The 27,174-nt window shown below is 36.0% G+C and overlaps 6 protein-coding genes across 10 annotated transcripts; 2 read left to right on the forward strand and 4 right to left on the reverse strand.

The window, feature by feature from the left end:
* Window positions 1-1,651: 1,651 nt before the first annotated feature.
* Window positions 1,652-7,627, reverse strand: LOC111434143 (ornithine aminotransferase, mitochondrial-like). The gene is made up of 10 exons (XM_023071467.1): window positions 7,189-7,627; window positions 6,403-6,511; window positions 5,904-6,134; window positions 5,468-5,627; window positions 4,990-5,045; window positions 4,631-4,783; window positions 3,536-3,633; window positions 3,289-3,369; window positions 2,962-3,195; window positions 1,652-2,007 (listed from the first exon to the last, which is right to left on the reverse strand). Exons 1-10 carry the CDS (start codon window positions 7,332-7,334, stop codon window positions 1,854-1,856), a joined length of 1,422 nt encoding a protein of 473 aa, XP_022927235.1. The 5' UTR covers window positions 7,335-7,627; the 3' UTR covers window positions 1,652-1,853.
* A 554-nt stretch (window positions 7,628-8,181) lies between these two features.
* LOC111434149 lies at window positions 8,182-12,253 on the forward strand. The gene is made up of 2 exons (XM_023071475.1): window positions 8,182-8,311; window positions 11,767-12,253. Exon 2 carries the CDS (start codon window positions 11,789-11,791, stop codon window positions 12,125-12,127), a length of 339 nt encoding a protein of 112 aa, XP_022927243.1. The 5' UTR covers window positions 8,182-8,311; window positions 11,767-11,788; the 3' UTR covers window positions 12,128-12,253.
* A 22-nt stretch (window positions 12,254-12,275) lies between these two features.
* Window positions 12,276-15,326, reverse strand: LOC111434145 (protease Do-like 5, chloroplastic). 4 transcript variants are annotated; one of them, XR_002708902.1, is made up of 9 exons: window positions 15,015-15,323; window positions 14,758-14,910; window positions 14,607-14,669; window positions 14,410-14,499; window positions 13,563-13,685; window positions 13,206-13,293; window positions 12,879-12,953; window positions 12,476-12,659; window positions 12,276-12,390 (listed from the first exon to the last, which is right to left on the reverse strand). XR_002708902.1 is itself a non-coding variant. In XM_023071470.1 (8 exons), the coding sequence occupies exons 1-8, from the start codon at window positions 15,231-15,233 to the stop codon at window positions 12,553-12,555; spliced, it is 918 nt and encodes a 305-aa protein (XP_022927238.1). In that variant the 5' UTR covers window positions 15,234-15,323; the 3' UTR covers window positions 12,331-12,552. The 4 variants fall into 4 exon arrangements, 3 of the variants coding, with proteins under 3 accessions (XP_022927238.1, XP_022927239.1, XP_022927240.1); XM_023071470.1 differs by having other exon boundaries at window positions 12,331-12,659; XM_023071471.1 differs by lacking the exon at window positions 14,607-14,669 and having other exon boundaries at window positions 12,331-12,659; window positions 15,015-15,326.
* A 4,277-nt stretch (window positions 15,327-19,603) lies between these two features.
* On the reverse strand, window positions 19,604-20,360 carry LOC111434146. The gene is made up of 2 exons (XM_023071473.1): window positions 19,984-20,360; window positions 19,604-19,881 (listed from the first exon to the last, which is right to left on the reverse strand). Exons 1-2 carry the CDS (start codon window positions 20,303-20,305, stop codon window positions 19,616-19,618), a joined length of 588 nt encoding a protein of 195 aa, XP_022927241.1. The 5' UTR covers window positions 20,306-20,360; the 3' UTR covers window positions 19,604-19,615.
* A 1,332-nt stretch (window positions 20,361-21,692) lies between these two features.
* Window positions 21,693-24,809, forward strand: LOC111434144. Of its 2 annotated transcripts, none has more exons than XM_023071468.1 (8): window positions 21,693-22,136; window positions 22,301-22,345; window positions 22,440-22,569; window positions 23,200-23,269; window positions 23,350-23,398; window positions 23,811-23,908; window positions 24,299-24,437; window positions 24,544-24,809. In XM_023071468.1, exons 1-8 carry the CDS (start codon window positions 21,780-21,782, stop codon window positions 24,688-24,690), a joined length of 1,035 nt encoding a protein of 344 aa, XP_022927236.1. In that variant the 5' UTR covers window positions 21,693-21,779; the 3' UTR covers window positions 24,691-24,809. The 2 variants fall into 2 exon arrangements, with proteins under 2 accessions (XP_022927236.1, XP_022927237.1); XM_023071469.1 differs by having other exon boundaries at window positions 23,206-23,269.
* Window positions 24,810-25,607: 798 nt separating this feature from the next.
* On the reverse strand, window positions 25,608-26,446 carry LOC111434148 (protein TIFY 5A-like). The gene is made up of 2 exons (XM_023071474.1): window positions 26,131-26,446; window positions 25,608-26,040 (listed from the first exon to the last, which is right to left on the reverse strand). Exons 1-2 carry the CDS (start codon window positions 26,256-26,258, stop codon window positions 25,749-25,751), a joined length of 420 nt encoding a protein of 139 aa, XP_022927242.1. The 5' UTR covers window positions 26,259-26,446; the 3' UTR covers window positions 25,608-25,748.
* Between the last annotated feature and the right edge of the window lie 728 nt (window positions 26,447-27,174).

Genomic DNA, 27,174 nt, shown 5'->3' on the forward strand with positions numbered 1-27,174 from the left:
AAGAAAGTTTTAGAAAGCGGGAAGAGAGATTTTAAAAAGAGTTTTGAAAGCAAGATTTAAAAAATTGAAACTGGTGTTATATGAGAATGTAAGCAAAAGGCAACAACAACGACTTACTGCATATAATTATTGGATAGAGAGAAGTTGACAACTAATCATATGCCTTGTAGTACATTTTGGGACATTTTAACTCTTTTAGGTGTAGACATGATTTTTGTGAACGATCATACACCCTCATACTAACCCAATATGAAACGGTAAAGACCTATCTACGATGAAAGCATGTAAAAGGGATTTGGAATGGGCATGCAACCATGGACAACACGTCCTGGACAAGCAAGACTGGGATATCTGTCATGCGACTATTGACAACACGCCTTGGACATGCATGACCGTGACATCCTCCTCCACTCAATTGGTTGACGTCCCTGTCAACTAGCCCAAACAAGCAAGATTAGGACATTTATCATGCGATCATAAACAACATGTTTTGGATAAGCATGATCGTAACATGCTTTTAAAAAATTAATAAATTTATTAGGTATAAAATTAAAAGTTTATGGATTTATAACTTAAATTGTTTATTAACTTCTTTAATAAAAATAAAAATGCAGCTAGCAAATAAAAATAATAATAATTAAAGTACTTTTATTTCCCTTACGTCATAGCATAATTTAAATAATTCATGATCATGAACTTTATTAAAAATAAAATTCCAAGAAAGAAATAAATATTTACACGAATCATTCAAACGAATTAAAAAAAAAAGATAACGCCAAAAATAAAATTCTGAATATTTATAATTAGAGATATATAGCCAGAATAATTTGATACACTTGCATAAATAAATCCAAAATAAAAATTATTGCCTAAATATTATAATAATACAGCTAAGTTTATTTATTTATTTATTATTTTTATAAATTTTCAACATACATTAATGTGGTCCAGCTAACTTAGCATTATAAATATTTTAGGACATGACCCACAATATTTATTTATTTATTTATATTAAAATTTTCTAATAATAATAATAATTAAAAAAAAAAAAAGTTTCAAATTATTGTGTCTCTAATATGTCCCTTCTCTTAGTCTAAAATGTGCATGTCTCTTATATTATATACTTCGTCTATTAATTATATATAAATTTTTATATGATTTGAAAGGGTAAACATTAAATAAATCTAATTACTCCTTAAATTATATAATTTTCATTTAATTCAAAATTAAAATATTAAATATTAATCATTTCGATAGGTAAATTTATTACTCAATTTTAATATATATATTTTAAATATACTTAGAAATGTATCAGTTTTATTTACGTGGACTCAAACTAACCTAAATAAGTTGATAACTCAACTCACTTGATCTGGTTATCGAATTATTTGAACACCTCTAATTTATATGATTTAAATGAGATATGGTTAGTGTAACAGCCCGAACTCTCCATTGGTATATCGTCTTCTTTAGACTTTTCTTTTCGGACTTTCCTAAAATTTTTAAAACGTATCTGGTAGTGAGAGATTTTCACACCTTTATAATGCTGAGTTCCCTCTCCAACCGACGTGGGATCCCACAATAATGCCACAATATATATGTAATGCCCTGTAAACCAAAGATTATTATTAAAATAGAGCCTATAGTAGCCTAAGCAACTGATATATGAACTTATAAATAGAACAGTTAGAACATTGTTGAAGCCATGCATTGAACACATATCTATATCAAACAGATTGATAGCAATCCACAGTATGAGTGTAGTACACAATGTTCAAGAAAAGTTTCAGAGAAAACCCAGAATTTATTGGCTTAGGATTGAGGGGTTGAAGAACACAAGAAGTTGAGAGCTTTTAATCTTCAGAAGCATATAGGTTTCTTCCACAGCGATCACATATGTTGGGATCACTTGGGGAGGAACTGTGTGGCTTTTCCTTCATCAGCTGTGGAAGATCAATTTCCAGCACATCATGGAGTGCCTTGGACCCTTCTTTCACCTCATCCAAACTGCACAACAAATGCTTATTTATTATCACAACTGAGACGTACTAATATTGTTCGAGTTTTTAAAACGCGTCTGCTAGGGAGAGGTTTCCACATCCTTATAAAGAATATTTCGTTCTCCTCCCCAACCAATGTGAGATTTCACAATCCACCCCCTTTAGGGCCCAGTGTCCTTACTGGCACTTGTTCCCCTCTCCAATCGAGGTAGGATCTCACAATCCTCCCCCCTCTTTGGGGCTCACGCTAGGCACTCGTTCCTCTCCGTGACCCAACGTCCTCGTTGGCCTTCGTTTCTCTCTCCAATCAATGTGTGATCTCACAATCCACCTCCTTTCAGGACTTAACTCACAATCAATGTCTGGCTCTGATACCATTTGTAACAGCTCAGATTCACCGCTAGCACATATTGTCCTCTTTAGACTTTCCCTTTTGAGATTCCTTTCAAGGTCTTTAAAACACGTATGCTAGAGAGAGGTTTCCACACCGTTATAAAGAATGTTTCGTTCTCCTCCCCAACCAATGTGAGATTTAACAATCCACCCCCTTTAGGGCCCAGTGTTCTCACTGACACTTGTTCCTCTCTCCAATCAAGGTAGGATCTCACAATCCTCCCCTTTTTGGGGACCATGCTGGACACTCGTTCCTCTCCATGGCCCAGCGTCATCGCTGACATTCGTTTCTCTCTCCAATCAATGTGTAACCTCACAATCCACCCCCCTTCAGAACTCAGCTCACAATCAATGTCTGGCTCTGATACCATTTGTAACCGCTCAGGCCCACTGCTATCACATATTGTCCTTTTTGGGCTTTCCCTTTCGAGTTTTCTTTCAAAGTTTTTAAAACGGGTATGCTAGGGAGAGGTTTCCACACCCTTATATAGAATGTTTCGTTCTCCACACCCTAGTATCCGTTTAAGTTCCAGCATATGTTACAACAGTTATAAAAGATTTGGCATACCTTATGGAAAGTGGAGGAGTTAACCGAATTATAGAATCATGTGTTGGCTTAGCAAGAACTCCCCTCTCCTTCAACTTCATGCAAATATCATATGCAGAAACAGGAAATAAGGCTTTGCTTTTGAGCTCCACAGCATTAAACAAACCTCTTCCTCGAACGTTCTTGATGTATCGTGGGAATCGTTCCTGAATTTCGACGAGCTGTTTTCTGAGCTCCTCTCCTAATTTAGCTGATCTGCACGTTATGTCAAAACCCGTGTTCAACATTTCTAATATCATTAAGAGAACAAAAAACAAAGAGGAAAAAGAAGGCAACAATTCATCATACCTCTCAGCAAGTCTCTCATCTTTGATCACTTCAAGCGACGCAATAGCAACGGCACTTGCCAACGGATTACCCCCGAACGTACTACACATTGTAAGATAAAGGGCAAGGTCAGTTTTAATTGATATCACTACACAGCAGCTGTTCCAAAATTTGAGGAGAAGAACAGGTAAAACACTGGCTTTAAAGAGACTTCAAACTCGTTTCGATATGGACTATTCTATTGTTCGAGACAAAGTATGTTACAGACCTCCCATGCTCTCCGGGTTGGATACAAAGCATTACGTCTTTGTCAGCAAGAACAGCACTTACAGGTATTACTCCACCTCCCAATGCTTTTCCCAGAATCTGAAATGAACAACCATGTAGAAGTTTATTCGCTGACGAAATTCTCGTACTAACGAAACGTTTAGGTATCCATATCAAGCAGTTTAAGCTCGAGTGATTTCTTTTAAAGGGTGAAGGCTCGAAAAGGAAAAAGCTGGTATGAACAAATATAGACAGAAGTATGGTTAAGAAGCTCAGTATACCATTCCTCAATTAGTCCTTTTTTCTTTTTTCTTTTTCCTCCTATTTTATGACTCGATCGTCAAAGCTATGAACGTTATACTTTTTATAGTCAAAACATGGCTAAGAATGTAGCAACCAACTTCAGCAGCACCGATACAGTCGACCCAAAAACATGCTTTAGATGTAACATTTCTTATCTTCATTCGACGTGCTTTCGAAACATTGCTATAACATGCACATTGCTATAACATGTTCTAGTAAGAATCTTCCCACTTGCGACATTTGTTCATAGAGTCAAGCCCACTATTAGCAGATATTGTCCTCTTTGGGCTTTCCCTTCCAGGCTTCTCCTTGTGGTTTTTAAAACGCGTCTGCTATGGAGAGGCTTCCACACCCTTATAAGGAATGCTTCATTCCCCTCACAATCCACCCCCTTGGAGGCCCAACGTCCCCGCTGGCACACCATTTGGAACTTGGCTTTGATACCATTTGTAATAGTTTAAGCCCATCGCTAGTAGATATTGTCCTCTTTGGGCTTTCCCTTTCAGGCTTCCCCTCAAGGTTTTTAAAACGCGTATGTTAGGGAGAGGTTTCCACACCCTTATAAGGAATGCTTCGTTCCCCTCTCCAACGAACGTGGGATCTCACATGATCATTCCTACATTTGTTGGTTTTTCATTATTTCCATAGCTAAAAGCTTTCAAAGCGAATTGGTAGATCTAATGCGTTTTACAAGAATATAAAACAAAAGAAGCTAATAGGCCATTGATTGTCCTAAACCAGCCTAATCCAGAATGAAACAATACGAATGAGGTAAGGGGAGAGAATGCATTACCACTAAATCTGGTCTGACATTTTCCCAATCACAAGCCAATAATTTTCCTGACCTTGCTAAGCCAGATTGTATTTCATCAGCAATCATTAAGATATTATATTTCGTGCAAAGATCTCGCACGGCTTTCAAGTAACCATCGGGGGGGATAATAACCTAAAAGAATATCAAAATATCCTTATAAAAATGATTTGGAATTCAGAAAGGAAACAGTAAGAGTCAATAAATTAGGTAGCAATCCTAATTCATCAATGTAAGAACAGATAGGAACAATGTAAGATCCTTTTAACCCATTATTTTATTCACTATAGTTGGTGAAAAACCCCGATATAAATGCAGCTGAAAACATCGATCATACGTACCCCTGCCTCTCCTTGAATCGGCTCAAACAAAAACCCAGCTATTCGGTCTCCGTGTTCTGCATTCCATAAGAATGACAAGCAAGAAGTTAGACCAGATGCCTAAGTATAAATCCCCATTACCAAGCAAAATATATATATATATATATGTAACGCCTCAAGCCCACCGCTAGCAAATATTGTCCTCTTTGGGCTTTCCCTTTCGGGTGTCCCATTAAGATTTTTAAAATGCGTCTGCTACGGAGAGGTTTCTACACCCTTATAAAGAATGTTTCGTTCTCCTCCCCACCCGATGTGGGATCTCACACACACGCTATATATATATAGATACACACATACATATACACACGCACATATAGGGCCTCTTTCATAAATACATGAACAAGATGCCTCTTTCATAATCCTTTTAGTAACAAATTTCTTGACATGTAAACCACAAACATGAGAGTAACCATGTCTTGGAATAATATATTCCTCTTACCTTTAAAGATTTTCTCAAGGGCAACTGCATCACCAAAATCAACTTTAAGATGTCCAGGCAACAAGGGCCCGAATTCACGGGTTGCTTCATTGTCACAGCTCATGGATATAGCACCCAATGTCCGGCCATGAAAGCAACCACAACAAGAAACAATAATAGCCTGCATATGCAAGAGAAGAGATGAGACTTCAAGTGCTCCCAACTAAAATGGAGTACAAATAAACTTTCAAATTTTGAAGATCACGATCTGTAACAACCTTAACCCATCGATATCAGATATTGTCCTCTTCGGGTTTTCCCTCAAGGTTTTAAAACGCGTCTGCTAGGGAGAGGTTTCTACACCCTTATAAGGAATGTTTCGTTCCCCTCTCTGACCAATGTGGGATCTCACACGATCTAAATAAGAACATAAAAGTTCCTGATACCATTACCGTACCTCATCTTTGGGAATTTTCTTCTTCTTGTAACCCCATTTCCTTGCCACCTTCAAAGCAGTTTCCACTCCTTCAGCACCAGTGTTCATTGGAAGCACCATATCATAGCCAAAAATTTGTGTCAAGTACTCAGCAAATGGGGGAAACTTATCGTTATAGAAGGCTCGAGAGCTAAGAGTGAGTTTTTCTGCTTGTTCTTGGAACGCTTTGACAATCTTTGGATGACAATGTCCCTACACGAACAAGGCAATAAAAAAATCAATTAAACATTGAATAAATGATCAAACAAGACAGTTAATGTTGAGTAATTTCTAAAACAAACACCTATTATCAGCATTAATAATGCTAAAAAAGATCGAGACGTTTAAGGAAACTTTTCGAATGAAGATTACCATAACCAGCCCCCATTTACTTTGAGATCAAACGAGGAAACACGCCATCATTCAAATAACTTTCACATTTGATTCACATAATGCATGGAGATCAGTTATACTAAAGTACCTGGTTGACAGCAGAATAAGCTGATAGAAAATCCAGATATCTCTTACCCTCTGGGTCCCATATAGATGATCCCTTTGCTTCAGAGAATACAACTGGAATTGGGTGGTAGCTGCATCGACGAAAAGTAGCCATCCATAACGGCAAAATCGACGTAAAGAAGCACATTCACAACTAACAAAGGAGATAAGTATAGACAATTTACAGACTACAAGACCCTTCTTCTGGTAGAAAGGAAATTCAAGGCTTTTGAAGGGCATTTGATATAGCATAGACTTATTTAAACTTCATGTTAGGAATCACGAATCTCCACAGTGATATGATATCCTCCACTTTGAGTATAAGCTCTCACGGCTTTGCTTTGGGCTTCCCCAAGAAGCCTCATACCAACGGAGATGTATTCCTTACTTATAAACCCATGATCATTTCTTGAATTAGCCAAAGTGGGACTCCCTCCCAACAATCCTCACCACTTCGACCATTTGATGAGTAACATGACTACAAAAACTTATGTCTAACCAATAATTTAAGCATCAAACACTCTCTTATAAGCATTCATTTCACAAGATGATTGATATCTTCTGATAGATAGCTTTCGAGCATGAAACTCAGAAGCTTGCTGAACAGCATCTCATAGAATGAGACAGTCCACTAAAGACTAAGCATGTCAGGATTGAAACAATAGATATGGAGAGAAACAGAGAGAACCCACAAGCTAAAACAACAGAAACCGACAGAATTCATTCAATTCAAGATAAGAGCAAGAGTTCAACAGGATAGGAAGCTCACTTATGGGCACTATGATCTTTTTCCATATGGATGAGCTTCTCAGAAGCAGGAAAAGAAGAGGCACTGCTTTCAGGGACCGTAGAAAATGGCCTCCTTCCCCTGCAAACCAACCCGACCAAACATTGCAGCTGCCTCCTGGACGCCATTAACGAAAGGGGTTTTTTTCAGAAAAGCTTGTGTCAAACAAATTTCCCTTCTGGGTTTCTCCTCACAGCATCCACAGAGCGAAATATCCAAACCCCAGATTCCAAACGAAGGCCTTTTATACGGCTACGCTATGTTTTTATGAAATGGAATCGAGTAGGTTAAACAAATCTCTAAAAAGCGATTGAAATAGGGAACCGTTTTTTCTTAAAATGAGTGTCCCATTAGCTCAACACCGTGAAATTTTGCTTGTTTTTACATCGCAGGCTGACATCCAACATAAACGGACAACCTTGCCTGAAAAGAATTCGTGTTGTACACGCAGCCCGTGAAGCGGCACGGTATTCAAAGAATTCAGCTAAAAAATGTTAAATAAATTTCTAAACTTTAAAATTTAAACAACATTTTGGTTGAGCTTATTAGTAATTTAATTTTTGTGTTAATTAAATGTTGTTATTGGGAAACTAATGTGACACCTTTTGTTATATATATATATATATATATATATATCATTTTTCTCTCACCAAAATATTTTTAATATTAAATTTATATTTTCTTACAAAAAAATATATATAAAGTTAACTTCGACAAAAACTAAAACGATATCAAATTCAAATTTTAGAAACAAAAATATTGTTTTATATAAAATAAATTCTGATATATTAGATAAAAATAATAATTGATTAATAAGATATAAAATTAGATGTTTTATTTATTTATTTATTTTATTTAATAAGATCAGATATAATTCTATAAATTTTTAATTAAAATTTATTAAATAGTTAGATAAAGATAAATTGGAAATTCAACAATTTATTAAAACATTTATTTAAAAAGAAAACTAAATATTAAAGATTTGTAGTTTTAACCCTTATTTCTCCGGTCTCATCCGCGACAGGAAGCTTAGAATTACAATCGGCCGCCAAGATCGACTCTGTTCTGCCGACTCCCACCGTCTCTTTCTCTTCGTCCACTCCGGGTATGATTCTGGAGCTTTTATCTTATTGTTTTCCCTGTTTTAATGGCGGTAATCTTTCCTTAAATTTTAAACTCCACAATGGCGTCGCCGATGATGCCGATTCGTGGCTCTTTCCTCTGCGAACTCCGTATTCTGGATGATTCTATTGGTGTTATATTCGCCTTTCTTTCTAATTGTATTTGTTGTTTTATAAGCGAAGCAAAATGTTTTGAGTATTGTACTTACTCCATTTCGGTGGATCCTTCGAGCCTTCTAGGTAATTCAAAGTTCGGTTTCGTTTTTCCCTGCCTCAGATTATTGGGTTTCTGTTAGGTCTGAACATGAATTGGCTGACTGTTGGATTAGAAATTGTACCCTAATGCCATAACCAAAATGTTCTGATACCCAATTGTTCTAGTGAAATGCCACACCCAAAAATGCTTTGATACCCAATTGTTGTACCAAAAGCTCTTATACCACTTGTTGTCCAAAAAATGCCACAACCACGAAGCTCTGATACCAATTGTTGTACCAATAGCGAAAGTAAAATCGATGGTACTCACACACCCACTAACTGAAATTAAACAAAAGACAAAGATTTACGTAGTTCAGAGAGGAGAAATTCCCCTACATATACGAGTAGCAACCAATCTCAATAATCAAAGTGTTACGAAGTGTAGATCTCACACTTTCACTTTACAAAGTCTTTCAACAAAAGTTTCTTCCGAATGTCACTCAACAAATACAAAATGACACACAAGCTCCCATAAAAAACAATACTCTCGATCATCCTAGACAACCAAAATAAATAAGAATATTATTCAAAAGGGTTATAAACTAAATGAGAGTTAATAACCAAATTAAATGAGATCTATGACAATTTACAACAATCTCCACCTTGTCAGAAGCTCCCCAAGCAGATAACTGGTTTGGTTGTCACCAAGTCAACATACTACTTCCAATTTTCTTGAATCTGCCTACCAAATCTCCAAACGATATCATATGATTTTCCTATGATTGATAGAGTTCCCACAGCTACAAAGATGCTATTCAGAGCTCGGATAGTTTACACTGGCAAGTGGCTATGAATCAGGAGAATCAAATCTCCAAACGATAGCATATGATTTCCCTATGATTGATGGAGTTCCCACAGCTACAAAGATGCTATTAAGAGCTCGGATAGTTTACACTAGCAAGTGGCTATGAACCAGGAGAACCAAATCTCCAAACGATAGAATATGATTTCCCTATGATTGATGGAGTTCCCACAACTACAAAGATGCTATTCAGAGCTCGGATAGTTTACACTAGCAAGTGGCTATGAATCAGGAGATAGAGTCATTGCAGATAAATCAGACTTGGGACTTAGGACATCTTCCAAAAGGTAGGAAGGAAATTGGTTGTAAATGGGTTTATGCAAAACAAGGAAGATTCTTCTGGTATACGTTATAAGGCACGACTTGTGGCTAAAGTTTATGCGTAGAAGGAAGATATTGATTACAATGAGATTTTCTCACCTGTGGTAAAGCATTCTTCCATTCGAATTTTGTTGGCTTTGGTTGCTCAATTTAATCTTGAGCTTGCACAACTTAATTTAAAAATGGCAAGAAATATATATGGCACAACCAGTTGGTTTTTACATGGTTGGGCAACAACATTTGGTATGCAGATTGAAGAAATCTATGTATGTGTTGAAGCAATCTCCTCACCAATGGTATAAAAAGTTTGATCACTTCATGGTAAAGCATATGTACACTCATAGTCAATTTAATCATTGTGTGTATTATCGGTGCCTTGATGATGGATCGTTTACTAAGTCCCAAGTTTGATTTAACTGCAATGATTCTATCTCCTGATTCATAGCCACTTGCTAGTGTAAACTATCCGAGCTCTGAATAGCATCTTTGTAGCTATGGAACTCCATCAATCATAAGGAAAGCATATGCTATCGTTTGGAAATTTGGTAGGCAGTTTGAAGAAAATCTGATCAATGTTAGAAGAAGAAGTAGTTTGTTGACTTGGTGGCAACTAAACCAGTCATCTGCTTGGGGATCTTTTGACAAGGTGGAGATTATTGTAAATTGTCATAAATCTCATTTAATTTGGTTATTAACTCCCATTTAGTTTATAACCATTTTGATTAAATAAGAATATTAATTTGGTTATTAATCCTCATCGCTTGATGATTCATATTATCATTTTGACATGAATCATCCTTATATAAAAAGTTGTCTAGGATGATTGTGGGTATTGTTTTTTATTGAGTTTGTGTCATTTGTATTTATTGAGTGTCATTTGAGAAGAACTTTTGTTGAGAGACTTTGTAGTATGAGATATACACTTTGATTATTGAGATTGGTTGCTACCCGTAGATGTAGGGGAATTTCTTATCTTCAAACCATATAAATCTTTGTCTCTTTGTTTAATTTCAGTTGGTGGGTGTGTTAGTACAATCAATCTTACTTCTGCTATTGGTACAACACCTTAATCGAGACGGGAATTTGATATATTAACCTGGAGATGAGGGGTTTAAGTTTCTGTAGATGCTTACTTGGATTGAATATTGTGTAAGTGGACTTAGAGATGGTACAATGGATTAATCTCAGGCGCTTGACTTGTAACGTTTGCATGTAAAAGTGAGATTTGTTTGCGTTGATTCAAAACTAGATAATCGAAGGTTCTAGTGAATGTGTATTCTAATTCCTTAACCAGAATTGCTATGAAATCCTGCCATAACCATTTTAATTTTTAACCATTTCCTCTAGTTTAAAGGAATAATGTGCTTGGACTTTACCCTGTCCTTGTCGAATCACTCATGCCTTAAGAGTCACAACTTGCAATTAATCAGTCAAGTCAAGAGCTCTAGACCACTTGCCTCCTCCCTCTGTACCTGCTACAGGGCCTCCTGCAATATCATCTGTAATGATGATCTTGAGAGACATTCTTTTGAGTTTTGACAAAATTGTTAGTATTAGCTGTATGCTAGTCTCTTTGATCAATTTACAGACTCACCAGTATTGGTTTTGTGGGTTGAGATAACTAGAGTACTAAAGTGGGGTTATATCTCTTATATCATGATCTCTGGTAGAGTTATCATCATTTCCATCCATTACCTGTTGTTTGTATGCCCTTATATGTGGTGGAATGATAGTTGCTCTTATTGGGATTGTTCTTTTGGCAAATGCATTTCTCTACATAATTAGAATACAGCTTTTAAGAACATTGTTTGTTATAATGAAATTATGTGAATAAGACCTGATCTGTCCTGCCATTAGTTTTCCATTGATGGATTCTTTGTCTCTTGTGTTTAGCATTCGTTACTTTTATGGCTTTGATCTTTTCCTCATTTCACAAAATCCCAATCTCTTTCCGACAATTTTAACCCGTTTTTTCACTCAGATTACAGTGACTTTAGTTGCAATTCTGATTATATAATTGGGCCTGTTCATCAACTACAACTACCTTTCCACTTATAGGGACCAATTGAAGTAACCATAGATGGAACAAGAATCAGGAGGATCCATGGTTCAGGTTGGTTGCAATGTTGAGTCTAATCCAGACAGTTTAGATCGTGTAGGAAAGGTGAGAAAGCTTCTGTTCCGTCGAATGCTCATAGGTATTAAAGATGGAAGGTTTTTCTTGGGCTCCTTTTACTGCATGGACAAGCAAGGAAATATCATCCTTCAAGATGCAGTAGAGTATCGTAGCACTCGGCGTAGCTCACCCTCTCCGATGGAACAACGGTGCCTAGGTCTTATTCTTATCCCTAACTCTTGCCGTGTATCTTGTCATGTAGATAGTACCATTGATGAACAATTGGCGCTGTTATCTGTTTAGCTAATAAGATCAAGCCTTAGGCTAAGAGGGGAGGGGGGAAATCTGCACACTTGTTTGAAGAGAATGTTTATGACGGTTTCTATTACTACAGAAAAATTCTAAAACAACATGATGTTTTAGTGGAAATATGGGCATTTTTTAAATTTAGTTTAGAACTCAAATGTGTTAACGTTACAAGCTTACTATAGACATTTAAACAAACACACAATCGCCAAACTCTTCCCGTTGCATTTCATCAATCGTAGCTTCAATGATAGAATTACCTAACAGAGAGAAGGAAGAATAATACTCAGACCAAGATCTTGAAATGTATATGGATACTACGTTAGAGAAAGCAAATTCATTTACAGTGTGGTCTAAGGTCTTGAAGAGGAGTTGGTTCTGCCTGAATGACTGCTGTGTTCCCTCAAGATAGTAAAACTCGTTCAAAATCTCTCACTGTAAGGCGTTCCATATACAATAAGATATGGCACAGTCCGTACAACTGTGTCTATTGGTATAGCAAAATTAACACCAGAAGACATTCCAGTTCCTGTAGGGAATAACCAAAGATGAAACCGCAACTTAGAATTTAATAAGCACAAAAAATACCATTATTTAGTCGTTCTTTCTTTCTTTACTGTTGTGAAGACTGTTCTTTCAAGTGGCTAGAAAAGGTTGAACTAGCTTTGATACTTACTAAGGCAAAGAAATTATGCATTCATATTTCCACTGACAAACTAAGGCAGATGAAGAAGTTAAGATCCTTCACCTTTGCGAGTGAAAGTTGCTGTGTTGACTCCAATTACATGGCCGTACAAGTCAACTAATGGCCCCCCTGAATTCCCTGTAAAACTTCTATGCATTATAATGGATGACTTGGGCAGCATAAACCAGAGACCGAATAGAAAGAACAAGATAAGCTGGGAATTTAACTGTTCAATAGTTTCAAGATTCAAGATCAGTGGAATCAATAAACACTTGTAATATGAGTGATGAAAGGAGAATAGCTTTGAAAAGGGAGAAGAAAGAGCATGAAAAGATAACAGAACAGTGTTTGAAATGGAAAAATCTTATTTCAGGAAGTTGAACCATGAACCTGCACTAATAGCAGCATCTGTCTGAATAGCTCCCCTGATGGCCCTTCCATTTGGGGATGGAATTTCTCTACCCAATCCGCTGATCACCTGCTATCCAAACCCTGAATGATTTACGGTTCTTAATTATTTAGTCAATCTGCTATATGACTCTGTGTTACTTGGGTAAAGAACACCAGTACGAAACTTGATATGACACTTGAAGAAAGCATAAATGTGTGTGAGATCAGAGATATTATAAACTTCTATGATTAATATGTTCATTATAAGAGAGAAGTATTAGTTTTAGGTTTGGAATGGAAAACTCAAAGTGGGTTTCCCTATATTAAATGGAGGAAGTAACATTCTTGATGCCTTACTCCTGCTGTGAGTGTCTTCTCATAACCAAAAGGGTTGCCAATGGCATAGCAGCTCTGACCAACACGTAAACTTCGAGAGGTACCAAAGACTATGGGCTTTAGTTCATGTCCTTCAAGTTCCACCTGGATGTTACATGGAATCTTCAGAATCAGCCAATCATGGTTTCTAACAAGCACAAACATTTTAGTTTGGGCAGTGTGTCCGTCTCCAACACGTTTCAAACACTTGGACACTCCAACACTTATTGGACACATGGAATACTTGTTAGCACATACTTTATGTGTTCGACACTAGTTGCACAAAGTCGATATAGGATTATCATTTGTGAGACATGTATTAAATATTTGTTAAGTACCAAATATACATAGGCATAATATGTAGGACAAAAATGTAACCACCCAAGCTCAAGCCCACCACTAACAGATATTGTCTTATTTGAGCTTTCCCTTTCGAGCTCCCCCTCAAAGTTTTAAAACGCGTCCACTAGATAGAAGTTTCCACACCCTTATAAGTAATGCTTTGTTCTCCTCTCCAACCGTTGTGGGATCTCACAGAAAATAACAAATTTTGAGATTGAAATACATCAAACTCATTTTTTAAAGCATATAAAAGGCATAATAAACTTGTTGATTTTGAATTTCCTTCTAGTAAAAGTTTGTACAGTAATCAATGTGTTTTTTCCATGCATGTGCCTTAAATTTTTATAAAATCACGTCACCGTTCGTGACGTATTTGTGTCTCATATCCATATATTTGCTTCTAGGAGATGAAGCTAAGAATACTCTATACACAAATCTAGAGCTAAATTAGCACCGTCGATAAATACAAGCAAGGTTGATTCAATACCTTAAGAACAGCTAGATCATACTCTGGATCAAATCCTACAATCTTTGCATCTCTAGAGATTCCATTTCCTTTAACATCGACCAAATTTACCTACAGAAGCAAGCAAAACTGAGAAACCAAGACTAGAGACTGCTAGCATGTCTATCAGCCACTAAGAATGCTCAACAATCCAAAACACAGTAACTAACGAACAAAACCTTACAACGCTGTAATCCACTATTATCAGTAGCCAATGCAGAAACGACATGGTAATTAGTAACCTGTCACAAACACACATTCTTCAGCTCAAAATTTGCAGCAGCAGGGCGCTAGAAGAAATGTAAAGAATCAAAGAAGAGAAGAGCTTACGATATGCCCAAATTTATCCCAAATAAACCCCGAACCAGTCCCTTTAACCTTGGCGTTTTCATCATCCTCAATAAGCATGGCTTCTTCAGAAGGGTTTTGGGGTTTTTTAGCAATTTCAAGATTCTTTATATAAACAACCGACGGTGAAGTTTCCTACATTGCAATCAGAACCAATAGAACAAAACAGATGAAGAAGACCTAATTTCAATCGAAACAGAAGAATTCTAGAGTTATTATCTAAGATTATGAGAAGGGACCTGGAAAAGGCCAACGATTCGATCTTCTTCTTGTGGAACCTCGTCTTGCAGCTGGGGAAGAGCGGCAAAACTGGGAACGGGGAAAGCGAGCAGGGAAGCCATTAAAGCAGTCGGGGCAAACACTATGGCTCTTCGCGAAGTGAAGGGTAAGGAAATTTCCGACGAATTAGGGGGAGATGAAACTGGAAGAAGACGAATTCCCAGCGAGCCCAACGCCATGGATTTCCACTTTGCTTCCAATGAGTCTTCAACTGAGCAATCTTATCGTTGTTTTTTAGAAATACAATTATCTTCCATGGATTTTTTTCAAGCGAAAAATAAAAAAAATCGTATTAAATTTTATTTTTCATACAACTATTAACTTTTTAAAGTATTTATTAATTATCATAGCCTCACTCTCATTTTGATATAATATTAATTTATTTTTGTACCACTGGGCGTCACATTTATATATAACTATCTAAAATATAGTAGTCAAACTCGAAGAATAAAGCTAGAGACTATGTAACAGCTCAAGTCTACCGTTCTTAGAGATTATCCGTTTTAACTCATTACATATCGTTGGGAACAGGTATCCACACCCTAATAAGGAATTGATACATGGAAATCACTGCAAGGGGAATAAGATTCAGATTACCTTGTTGATCGAATATCTCAAGACAAGACTATTGTTTGAGATTCGAATCACTCCACAAGTAAGATCGATCATATCGAACTTGAATGAGCTTGAATGATTTTACATACAACCTAAACTACATAGCATTGCAAAGAAACTTAGTCATTAGCTAAAGAAAGCACAAATGCTTTTTTTACTACATTTTTCAAGTCTCTTTACAAATACAACGTACACTTTATATAGCTTCAAAATGAAACTATTAAAGTAGCCCCAAACTGAAACTATTAAAGGCATTCGGAGAGCTGTAACGTTCATACTTAATGGTCATAATTAACCATTATGTAATTGTAAGCTAATGTAAATAAAAAGTCTTAAAATATAACTCTAAATTACTCTAAATTGTAATCCACCCAAAATTTATAACATGAATCTTAATTCTTCTTCAACGTGGCATGAATTGAAATATCTTTTGATAATTTCAACAATATTTTTTTCATATGTTTATTGAAGTATATTGTATGATTGATGTCTCTTAGTTCATATCAGGAATATTTTGTTCATCTCTCCAATCGATGTGGGACCTCACTGACTACTTTTATTTTTATATCTTTGTAAAAGATTAAGACCCAACTCCAAACTCTTTCTTCACGGCTCATAGGTTAGCTTATTGGGTAACAGGGCCTAATTCTATTTCTATCTATAAATTTGAGTTTCGATCGAGATTTCTTCATTCCTTCTTTATTTTATCGAATCATCGACCTTTAAAATGGTAATTATTAACCTTATTTATCGAACTATATATCAGATTGGTCATTTCTTCGTCCGAAAGGTAGGGCAATTATATATTAAAAGAATTGAAATGAAAGGTGTAAATAGTAATGTTTGATGATTATGACTTTATTTGTTACAAATGTTTATAATATGAAATGCAAAGGTGTCAAAATATTGGGTTACTTAGGGGTTTATTTATTTATTTTTTGTGTATTTTACCTTTTAATTCGTGGTGTGAAGGCTTTTCTTTATGGCCCTCCACAATCTTTTCCTTTGCAATTAAAGCAGCTACGTGGCACAATAAATTTACACTTCTTTTCCCACCCACCAAATTAAAGATTCAACACCTTTTTTTTCCTTTTTCTTATTGGAAAGTATTTTCAAGTACACATAAAAATAATTTATCTTATTCGAAAACGATCCCGAAGTTTATTGACTTTATGATATTATAATACACCGTGTCGAAATTTCATTGAAGTTTCGAACAATTTTGAAAAATGCATCTTTTTATAAAGATTACTGTCATAATCTATGAGATTTCACATCGGTAAGAGAGGGAAATGAAATATTTCTTATAAGGGTGTGGAAACCTTTCCATAGTAGACCTGTTGTAAAATCGTAAGATTGATAGCGATACGTAACGGGTCAAGGCGGACAATATCTATTAGTAGTGGGTTTGGATTGTTACAAATGGTATGGGCGATGTGCCAGCAAGGACGTTGGGCCTCCAAGAAAGGGTGGATTGTGAGGATCTCAAATTGGTTGGAGAGGGGAACAAACCATTCGACGATATGTATCGGGCCAAAACGGACAATATCTACTAGCTGTGGGCATGAGCTATTAGATAATCATACTTTTTTGAAACTTGTGATGCGATTGTGCGACAACTACTCTCCCTCTCAAGTAAGTCAACTAGCTAAAACTCGGGTTTTTGGTAGCACAAAAGACCAATATTTTAGCCTCCACCCCATTCTTGGAAAATGAAGTTAGAGAACGTTTTGGAAAGTAGTTTGAAAAAGTAAATGTTATACACTAGCAAGCAATAAGTGTAACAGCTCAAGCCCACAACTAACAAATACTGTCCAGCTATCTATTTTTTGTTTCCTCTCAAAGTTTTAAAACGTGTCTTTTAGAGTTACACAGTAAAGTGAATACTCACTAGATGCGTTTTAAAATCATGAGGCTGACGACAATGCGTAACGAACCAAAACGGATAATATCTAATATCAGTGAGTTTGAATTGTTACAATAAGAGAGCACGATGACATTGAGAGCATGTATAACTCAAGTAGAAATATTTGAACGAGCTAGATCGATTATTTTATTGCTTCCATTGCAGAAAGCTCAACTCTGCATCACGTCTTAGGACTGCTCGTAATTAAGATCGATCCAAGTCTAACAAAAAAAAATCTTAAAATAACATAGCTTAGATTATTGGAGATCCCAATAGCTTGAAAGCATACATTATTAAACAAAAAAAAACAAAGTTTAATAAGCTATTAATCATCACTTTTAAGTTCCATCAAAGAAATAAAAAAATGATTTAAGGATTGATTAAATGAATGGGAAATAGTTCCACGTGTAATTCTTGTAATTATATGTATCATTTAATATAATCAAATTACAATCAAATCAATAAAAGCTTATTGGTATGTGGTTAAGTAAATTAATAGTAAATGGCATCATTTTTCTATTTCTTTCTTTATTAAAAATTTCTCATACATTAATAAATTCATTTTTATAATAATAACATAAAATTCCGATTTTAAAATATTGTTTTGATTTTTTTTTTTACATACTTTTTATTACTGTAGCTAATAAAAATTGGCCTGACACTTTTTTTTTTATTTAAATAATTTTTTTTTTCTCTCCTTTCATAGATGGCCACGACGGCCTGTTGTCACAATCATGCTCTTACGGGATGTTTGTAAGTAATTGCGGTACTCACTCTCATCATCGAGTGAGTCAGCTAGTTCAAAATCATGTTGCCTTTGACCTGACGACGTATACCCAAACTTCTGGCCCTACTTTGAGAAGAAGGTTTTAGAGAATGAGGCCATTGATAGATTTTAGAAAGAGAAATTTGAAAGTAAAATCTAGAAAATGAGGAAAGTAATGTTATATGGCTATAAGCAACGAAAGAAATATCACGACATAAATAGCATGTAATTCAGGGTAGGAAGAATTGACGATCAGTCGCCGGCATTTTTAAGTCTACCAAATGTAGACATGATTTTGCCGAAATGTCATACACTTTGAAAATACAAAAGGGAAACTATATAAAAGCGGAGAAGGAAAACAATAAAGTGATACAACATAAGGGTTTTGGTATGCAATGGGCATGTAGCATTGAGAAATACACCTTCGACAAACATGACTGTAACGTCCATCATAGTTACCTATCGACTCCTTCTCCCTTGACCCGAAAGGACGAGAACCCTTCGTTTTAAATTTGAGATAAATGGAGATTAGCAGAGAAAGAGACGGTGGGTTGAGAGACGATGGATGGGAGGAAGGAGAAGGAAGTATCTAAAGATATTTTTATTTTTTATTTTTTAATTTAAAAAACGTGTCACGTTAGCCTCCTTCAATTATACAATTAATATAAGGGGATCAAGACCATTTTTAAACCCCGGAATTAAGATGTCATGTTTAAAAATTTAAAGACTAAAATGTTACTAAACTCGAACCTTAAAAAGATAATAGATATATATATATATATATTTATTTGTATTTGATGAGAAGATTAATAACAACAAATATTATAAATAAATATGTTTGATTATGATTATGTGTTGGTGAATTTACTTTATTAAAATTTCTTCTTTTTTAAAATATATTGCGGTGGAAAAGCTCCACCAAATTGTAACGTGTTATTATCAACATAATTCATGAACAGTTCAGTTTCTATAAACTATTTTTTTCGATTAGTACGGAAGAAATGAATGGTGAAATGAATCAAAATAAATATATCCGTTGTCAGAGGAAACCTCTTTATTCTTCGTGTTTATAACTCTACAATTCATAGTCTTGTCGTCATTTGTCAACATAATTGATAAACTTTCGTTTATAACAATTTAGTCCACGACGTTTAAATTTGTAAATCTTCTCAGGTAAACGAGTAAAAATAATTAAAAAAAAACAATATATTAACTAGTTGAACTATATTCGAGTTGATATTACAATAATACACGCATAATATTGGTCTATTCTACTACTCACTATCTCCAATGGCTTGAAGTCTCATCTGTCTATTGAACCGTTCAATAAACTCTTCAACTTTTTTGTTCAGTTCTTCATTTGACATCTCCGCTAACTCATTCTTCGTCTCTTCTTTTTCATTTCTCGTCGACGTTGCATCGTTTCTCGTCATCGTCTTCGATCTCCTCATCGCAATCTTCGTTTCCTTAGCAACTCTTCTTATCGCTTTCTCCGACTTGCTTCGATCGTAAGATTTTCTCGGATTATTAATCGAAATTTCTGAAATAATTAACCCAAATTCAATTTGGTCATATCTAAAAAATAAGAAGAATGAAAATAAAAATGTTAAAAATAGAAAAGAGAGAATCTTTGTGTGTGTACCAGTGGGAAGTGGGATTTGTTGTTGTTGATGATTTTCAGTTGGGTTGCCGGAATTGAAGTTATTTGGTGGTGGGGTTGGGATGATTACGGAAGAGGCGGCGGCGTTGAAGGTGGGGGGCTGAGAGAAAGCGCGGGAATGGGCGGCGATGATGAAAATGAGAGTGTTGGAGAGGCAAAACCAGAAGGTGGTGTGGCGGAAGAGAGTGGAGAGAGAGAGATTGAAAGCAGAGAAGTAAATGAAGAGGGAGAGAAGGAAGGCGAAGAAACAGAGAGCTTCCTCTGCGTATAAATGGAGGAACTTTCTTCTGGGTTTCATGGCCATTGATCACTTAGCTGCTGCTGCTGATGGAACAAGAACACAGGGAGATCAGGCTTTTCAAAATCAGTTGGTGGTAGTTTTAATTTGCAAAACACTCCTTTTTATAGGGTGGTTTACCACTTTTTTTTTTTTTTTAATTAAATACATTTCAAAATAAAAGTAAATAGATGTTGTACGTGTTAGACGAACACGACTCTCCACAATAGAATGATATTGTCCACTTTGACCATAAACTCTCATGGCTTTACTTTGGGCTTCTCCAAAAAGTCTCGAAATTAGCCGATGTGGACTTCCATCATCCAATCCAACAGTATGATCTAATATTTTATTTTTATTAAAATAAAAATTTGAATAAATGGTCCGAACAATCCGAACAACTCAAAGAGCATTGTTTAAGTTAAATTTATCATTTACTAAGCATTGTTTGAGTTGAAAAATTTACGACGACTCAGTTAAGTAATACATTGGATAGTGGAGAATTAAGTGCCAAAGCTTTTTGGGTTATTTTATATTATAGCCTTACAAGTGGACAATTCAAATTGGTGAGAATTCATATCACTGTGCCACGTGTCCGACATCTTTGAGGGAGACGTTAATTGCCTACTTTATATATATATATATATGTCAAATTATAAATTTATAACTTTTAATTTATATATATTTAGTTCAAAAAAAGTTTAATAAATTCTTGAATTTATTCACCCTGAAAAGATCCCAATTAAATAATTAGATACATAATTTTATTTTATTTTTAATAAGAGACTTTGAGTAATTTTGACATAGAAAATAACCCTTTAATTTAAAAAAAATCTAAAAGAATTAATTTAATTTAATTATTAAAATTACTTACCAACTAAAATCTCATTAATTTCAAATATCAAAATATTTACAAATCATAAATACATCATTAACATTGGTACGTAACAAAAGTAAATTTTTTTAATTTTCATAGTAATCTTAAAAATATGGTCGAGTTGGATTGTAACTATATTTTTGGATTGGTCAAATTGACCCGACTAAGAAAATGTCAGCTTGAACTCTTTTGGATTAAGATGTCCGCGTTTCTTTTTTAATTATTTAAAAAAAAATTACTTATATATAATACAAATGTTATCTTAATAACTAGAATTTCATAAAACTTAAATATTAAGGGTTCACAAATTACATCCATAATACTCCGTAAATATTCTTAACTTTCATAATAATCATAAAAGTACGTTGATTGTAACTCTATTTTTGGAATGGTTGGGTAGAAAAAAAAAAAAAAAATGTGTTTGTGTGGATGAATTATGAAATCATATAAACACCCTTCATCGAATTGTTTATCCGTAAAAGAATTATTAGTTTCGAAATGCACAACTTATCATTATCTTCCAAAAAAAGAAGCTCTTTTATTTTAAGATCCAAATTGCAATTGCGAAAGGCGAAGGGGGAGGTAGAACTGTAAATGACCTGAAGGAACAAAATTTTGGAATTCATGGCTGTTCTTGCCTCTATCCATCCCATCGCCCTCCTTCGACCCAAAATTCCTACTCCAAAACCCACCTTCAGGCCAAATGCCCAGCTCCTTAGACCCCATAAAATGCGAGTACCCTTCAAGCTGAAGGACCAACAGAACCGCATCTTCCATGAACTCCCCTCTGGTCTTCAAATGGAGGTAATTGTGCAAAAGGGTTCCGCGAAATCGGCCGAATCAATGGCTGCAAATGTGGAACGCCCACCTCTGCTCTTTGTCCATGGAAGCTACCACGCTGCTTGGTCTTGGGCAGAACACTGGCTGCCATTCTTTTCGGCTTCTGGGTTCGATTGCTATGCCATCAGCTTGTTGGGTCAGGTGGGTTTCCCTCGATTCCATTCTTTTTTGCTAAAATGCTAGAATTTTGAGATATTTAGGGATTTGATTGCTTTCTCAGTTCATGCCCAATTGCTGATTCTATGTATAAATTGCCTTAAACTATTTACATTCAATCATATTTCTTTCTTGATATGAATTGTCAGGGTGAAAGTGATGCACCATCTGCATCGGTTGCTGGTACTCTCCAGGTAATTTAGCTATCTATCTACCTGAAAGTTTCTCTGTTTTTTTGGATGTATTGGTGGTGTTCTTATTTCTTCCTCATTCCAAATTTTGTAGTAGACACATGCGAGTGATATTGCTGACTTCATTCATACAAGTTTTAGTATACCACCAGTGTTGCTTGGGCACTCATTTGGAGGTCTTATTGTACAATATTACATAGCAAACAGCAAATATGATGATTTTTCAGGTAGCTCCTTTTCATCAATCTTCTCTTCACAAAAGTGAAGCAGGTTCTAATTCATAGTTGAATTGGTTTAGTAAAATGTGGAGATTTTATCTATCTACCAGTTTAAATTATATGGCCTTATGTAACGAGGTCAAATATTTCTGTGAGATCCCACATCGATTGGAGAGGAGAACGAAGCATTCTTTTTAAGGGTGTAGAAACCTCTCCTTAGAAGACGCATTTTTAAAAACCTTGAGGAGATCTCGAAAGGGAAAGCCCAAAGAGGACAATATCTGCAAACAAGGACTAACGAGGATGCTGAGCCCCGAAGAAGGGTGGATTATGAGATCCCACATCGATTGGAGAGGAGAACGAGTGTCAGCGTCTCGAAGGGGGTGGATTGTGAGCTCCCACATCGGTTGGAGAAGGGGAACAAAACATTCTTTATAAGATGTGAAAATCTCTCCCTAGCAAGCGCGTTTTAAAAACCTTGAGGGGAAGCTCAGGAGAGAAAGCCTAAAGAAGACAATATCTGTTAGTGGTGGGCTTACGTTAATTTCATATCTTATACTAAGAATACATTACAGCTTGCAATTGTCAAGGCTCAATTATTTTATACATATATGATTTCATACATAATGCATGATCTAGATCCAGAAAGATTGTTCCCAAGGCTTACTGGAGCTGTTCTTGTCTGTTCTGTACCTCCTTCCGGCAACAGGTACATCCATACTGCTCAGTTCAAAATCATTACTTCATGAACATAATCGACCTAACTCGGTATTTTCTTCGCTTCTCCAGTGGACTCGTAAAGCGCTATCTCTTTACCAAACCCATTGCTGCTTTTAAGGTACTTCCTCATGAATTTGAGACATAATAATTAGTGCTGGGTGGCTTCTGCATCTTTTTTTATGAGTCTATCGACTGTTCTTGGTTCATTGGGTATGTCATAAGTAGACACATGCTATGCCTTTGGTAGTGCCTTCTATTTCTCGAGCTCAAATCTGTTCGATATAGGCATTCCACTGAAAGCATCGTTCAAAGAGGGGAACGAAACATTCCTTATAAGTGTGTGGAAATCTCTCCCTAGCAGACGCGTTTAAAACCGTGAGGCTGACGACAACACATAACGGGCCAAAACAGACAATATCTGCTAGCAGTAGGCTTAGACGGTTACAAACGAACATGACATACTTTTACTAAATCTTAAATGCTCCTACATATTTTAGCAATTCATGACTATCTTGTTTCACTTTGAGTAGGTGACACTCAGTTTGGCAGCAAAGGCTTTTCAAACATCTCTTCCTCTTTGCAAGGAGACATTTTTCTCTGCAACAATGGAGGATCGTCTTGTTTCACGGTTCGTATAGTTTGAAATACCTCAAGTTAATTTAGTTGTTGCGATCATTGTTCGGTTTCCAGTCCATAAATGCATTGGAAATTTGATAGCTAAGTTGGATAAGAAAAGTTATGGAATTATCGTAAGAAGAGTGATGTAACATTTGTGAGATTCCACATCGGTTGAAGAAAGGAACGAATCATTCTTTATAAGGATGTGGAAACCTCTCTCTAGCAGACGCGTTTTATAAACCTTGAGGGGAAGCCCGAAAGGAAAAGCCCAAAGAGGACAATATCCGTTAGCGGTGAGCTTGGACTGTTACTCGAGTTAGAACGCATGACGAAGTATTTGCATTCCATGCTTAAATGTTAGTCTATAATCTGCTTCAAAATCTCTAAACTTCCTTTTCAGATATCAAGAGTTGATGAAAGAAAGCTCAAGGATGCCATTATTTGATCTAAGGAAGCTGAACGCATCCCTTCCAGTACCATCACTGCCCAAATCATGCATGGAAGTACTAGTGCTTGGTGCAAGTGATGATTTCATTGTGGTATTCATTTATTTTTAAGAACTGGAATCAAAATTGTTCTGCAACAAATTGTTTAAACTTGAGCTCCTTTTGTAATGGATGAACACTGCTGGTTGTTCTTGTGTAGGATGATGAAGGATTGAATGAAACAGGCAGGTTTTACAGTGTGACACCAATCTGTATACAAGGAGTTGCTCATGACATGATGTTGGATTGTTCTTGGCAAAAAGGTGCAGATGCTATCTTAACATGGCTTAATTGCTTAGGATCATAAACATCATCTACCTTCCAATTTTGTTATCTATATTCTCCTCTCCTCTTTCGAGATCGTATCGAACCTTTTGGATCTGTTCAATATCGGTGTTTTATATGTGAGTTTCTCCATACTTGAACCATTCTATAACTTGATTATGTAGAGGCTATGTGTAACCGTCTATGTCTACGATTAGTCGATATTGTTCTCTTTGGGCTTTTCCTTTCGAGTTTTTCCTCAAGGTTTTTAAAACGCGTCTGTTATGGAGAGGTTTCCACACCCTTATAAAGAATGTTTCGTTCTTCTCCCCAATCGATGTGGGATCTCACAATCACCCCCTTCGAGGCCAGCGTGTCCACCCCTTTGAAACTGCACACCACTAGGTGTCTAGTTCTAGTACCATTTATAACCGTCAAAGCCCATTGCCAGTAGATATTGTCCTCTTCAGGATTCCCTTTTGGGCTTCCCTTCAAGGTTTTTAAAACGTGTTAGCTAGAGAGAGGTTTCCACACCCTTATAAAGAATGTTTCGTTCTTCTCTCCAATTGATGTGGGATCTCACAATCCACCCCCCTTCGGAGCCTAGCGTCCTTTCTGGCACACTGTCTTATGTCTACTTCCCTTTGGGGCTCAGTTTCCTCATTGACACATTGTCCGGTGTCTTGACCGATGTGGGATCTCACGATCCACCCCTGTTCGAGGCCCAACGTTTCCACCCCCTTTGAACTCAATCTCCTCGTTGACTAGGGAGAGGTTTTCACACCCTTGTAAAGAATACTACGTTCTCCTCCAAATCGACGTGGGATCTCACACTATATTACAAAAGCTTCACCGAAACTCAAGATCTGATGTTCCACATAGAATTTATAGTACTACACATCATACAAGTTCTAGATCTTGAGTTTGAAGGCAGATCTAAACAACCAGATATCAAAAAATGATTTTTTTTTTTCCAATTTTTCATTAAAGAAACTCCAAAAAAGTAAGTTCTCTACAAATTACATCTCTAAACATCGTTACATATTCAATCATCTGAAGGGAAAAAACCAATAAAAAGAAAGAAAGTGGAGCAATGGAAGGCTAATGATTGTAAGGTGAAGCAGATTGAACCCGATTCTTCCTTTTCTGTAAAAACCTCTGCAAAGATCTCTTCATGGACAGCCCAGAACCAGAACCACCTTCACCATTACACTGCTCCGGCGACATCGACCGTTCCAATTTCCGGCGACGATTAATCGATCGCTCCTCTACATGTCTTGTTGCAAGCATTATTATAGCTCTAGCTTGATCCTCTGTAAAATCCGCAACACAAACTCTCCCATTGTAGAAAATAGTCATCTGCTGCTGAGAATTTTTGCTCGATTCATCATCCCTGCCATAAAGAACAACCCAAAATCAATACACTTTCACAGACATACAAACATTCAAAGAGAAACAGAGATGATAAGAAGCAGAAACTTACAAGAACTGGTGGAGACGAGGCTGGTGGTGGCGGTGGTCGCCGGAATCTTGGTCGGAGAAAGACGTAGAAGGAGAGAGACGAAGCTCCAAGTTGCAGTTTTGCTCCATGGAAATGGGAAGAACCGCCATTAAAACAGAGCAATCGGAGAAGAACAGAGAGAAACAGAGAGACCCAGATGAAAAGGAATCAGATTCCGCCGGTGGGTAATTCCAATCGGAGAAAAAGATGAGATTTTGCACACAGAAATGGAAGAATCCAGCAAAGAATGAATGTTTATTTATATGTATGCGTGTAGAAGAAAAGGCAAATTAACGCACGTTTGAAATGCTTACGACATGGACGCCAACCTAAGGACCAAAACAATCCGCCGTTATTGATTGAGAGCTCCAAATTTCTCTTTATTTTAATTTTTCTGCCATTTTAATCACGTGCTTTAAGTCGGCAACATTTTCTCTCTCCTCTCTCCATTTTTTAGTGGTTGGTAGACTTATAAAAGTCAAGTTTTATTTTTTTATTTTCTTTTATGAATCACGTGATTTTTTATTTTTATTTTTAATTAATACGCATTATATTTTCAGCCCACCGTCACTGTCGGCTTATTTTTAATTTAAACATCGTGATCATATTCGAATTTGAGTTTGTCACTTAAAAGGGTAAATTAGTCTTTTTCGTTTAGTGACATCTGTGGATACAATTCAATTGATTTGATTTGGGACGAGACAAGGACATCGAGGCTCTTTCTATTCCCATCTCTATCCCTGTCTCTTTGTATTTCAACAAAAAATTTCATTTTATTTTTTAACAGTTTTGAAATCGTTTGCTCAAACATGTTTAAAGTTATACCATGAAATCTTACATCGGTTGAAAATAGGAACAAAACATTTCTTATAATCGACATGCTTTAAAAATACTTTTCACTAAATGCATATTTTTTACTATGACTATTTAATATTCCGAAAGTAACATTTAAAAACATGTTACCTAAAATAAAATGGTTAAGCTAAGTTTGAAAAGTATATTATAAAAAAAAAAAAAAAAAAAAAA

This window comes from Cucurbita moschata, unplaced genomic scaffold (assembly GCF_002738365.1).
Source record: "Cucurbita moschata cultivar Rifu unplaced genomic scaffold, Cmos_1.0 Cmo_Scf00044, whole genome shotgun sequence".
NCBI classification, from domain to species: domain Eukaryota; kingdom Viridiplantae; phylum Streptophyta; class Magnoliopsida; order Cucurbitales; family Cucurbitaceae; genus Cucurbita; species Cucurbita moschata.

Excerpts from the sequence above, each read along its gene's own strand:
- LOC111434144 (XM_023071468.1), top strand. The coding sequence starts at position 21,780 with ATGGCTGTTCTTGCCTCTATCCATCCCATCGCCCTCCTTCGACCCAAA. Across the intron at positions 22,137-22,300 it reads CCATCAGCTTGTTGGGTCAG|GGTGAAAGTGATGCACCATC; the intron begins GTGGGTTTCCCT and ends ATGAATTGTCAG. Across the intron at positions 23,399-23,810 it reads AACCCATTGCTGCTTTTAAG|GTGACACTCAGTTTGGCAGC; the intron begins GTACTTCCTCAT and ends CACTTTGAGTAG.
- LOC111434145 (XM_023071470.1), bottom strand. The coding sequence starts at position 15,233 with ATGGCGTTGGGCTCGCTGGGAATTCGTCTTCTTCCAGTTTCATCTCCC. Across the intron at positions 13,686-14,409 it reads ATGATCTAGCTGTTCTTAAG|GTGGAACTTGAAGGACATGA; the intron begins GTATTGAATCAA and ends TGTAACATCCAG. Across the intron at positions 12,954-13,205 it reads AGATGCTGCTATTAGTGCAG|GGAATTCAGGGGGGCCATTA; the intron begins GTTCATGGTTCA and ends GAAGTTTTACAG.
- LOC111434148 (XM_023071474.1), bottom strand. The coding sequence starts at position 26,258 with ATGGCGGTTCTTCCCATTTCCATGGAGCAAAACTGCAACTTGGAGCTT. Across the intron at positions 26,041-26,130 it reads CCTCGTCTCCACCAGTTCTT|GGATGATGAATCGAGCAAAA; the intron begins GTAAGTTTCTGC and ends TCTTTATGGCAG.
- LOC111434143 (XM_023071467.1), bottom strand. The coding sequence starts at position 7,334 with ATGGCGTCCAGGAGGCAGCTGCAATGTTTGGTCGGGTTGGTTTGCAGG. Across the intron at positions 6,512-7,188 it reads AAAGATCATAGTGCCCATAA|CTACCACCCAATTCCAGTTG; the intron begins GTGAGCTTCCTA and ends TCGTCGATGCAG. Across the intron at positions 6,135-6,402 it reads CTTATTCTGCTGTCAACCAG|GGACATTGTCATCCAAAGAT; the intron begins GTACTTTAGTAT and ends TTGTTCGTGTAG.
- LOC111434146 (XM_023071473.1), bottom strand. The coding sequence starts at position 20,305 with ATGGCCATGAAACCCAGAAGAAAGTTCCTCCATTTATACGCAGAGGAA. Across the intron at positions 19,882-19,983 it reads ACAAATCCCACTTCCCACTG|AAATTTCGATTAATAATCCG; the intron begins GTACACACACAA and ends TAATTATTTCAG.
- LOC111434149 (XM_023071475.1), top strand. The coding sequence starts at position 11,789 with ATGGAACAAGAATCAGGAGGATCCATGGTTCAGGTTGGTTGCAATGTT.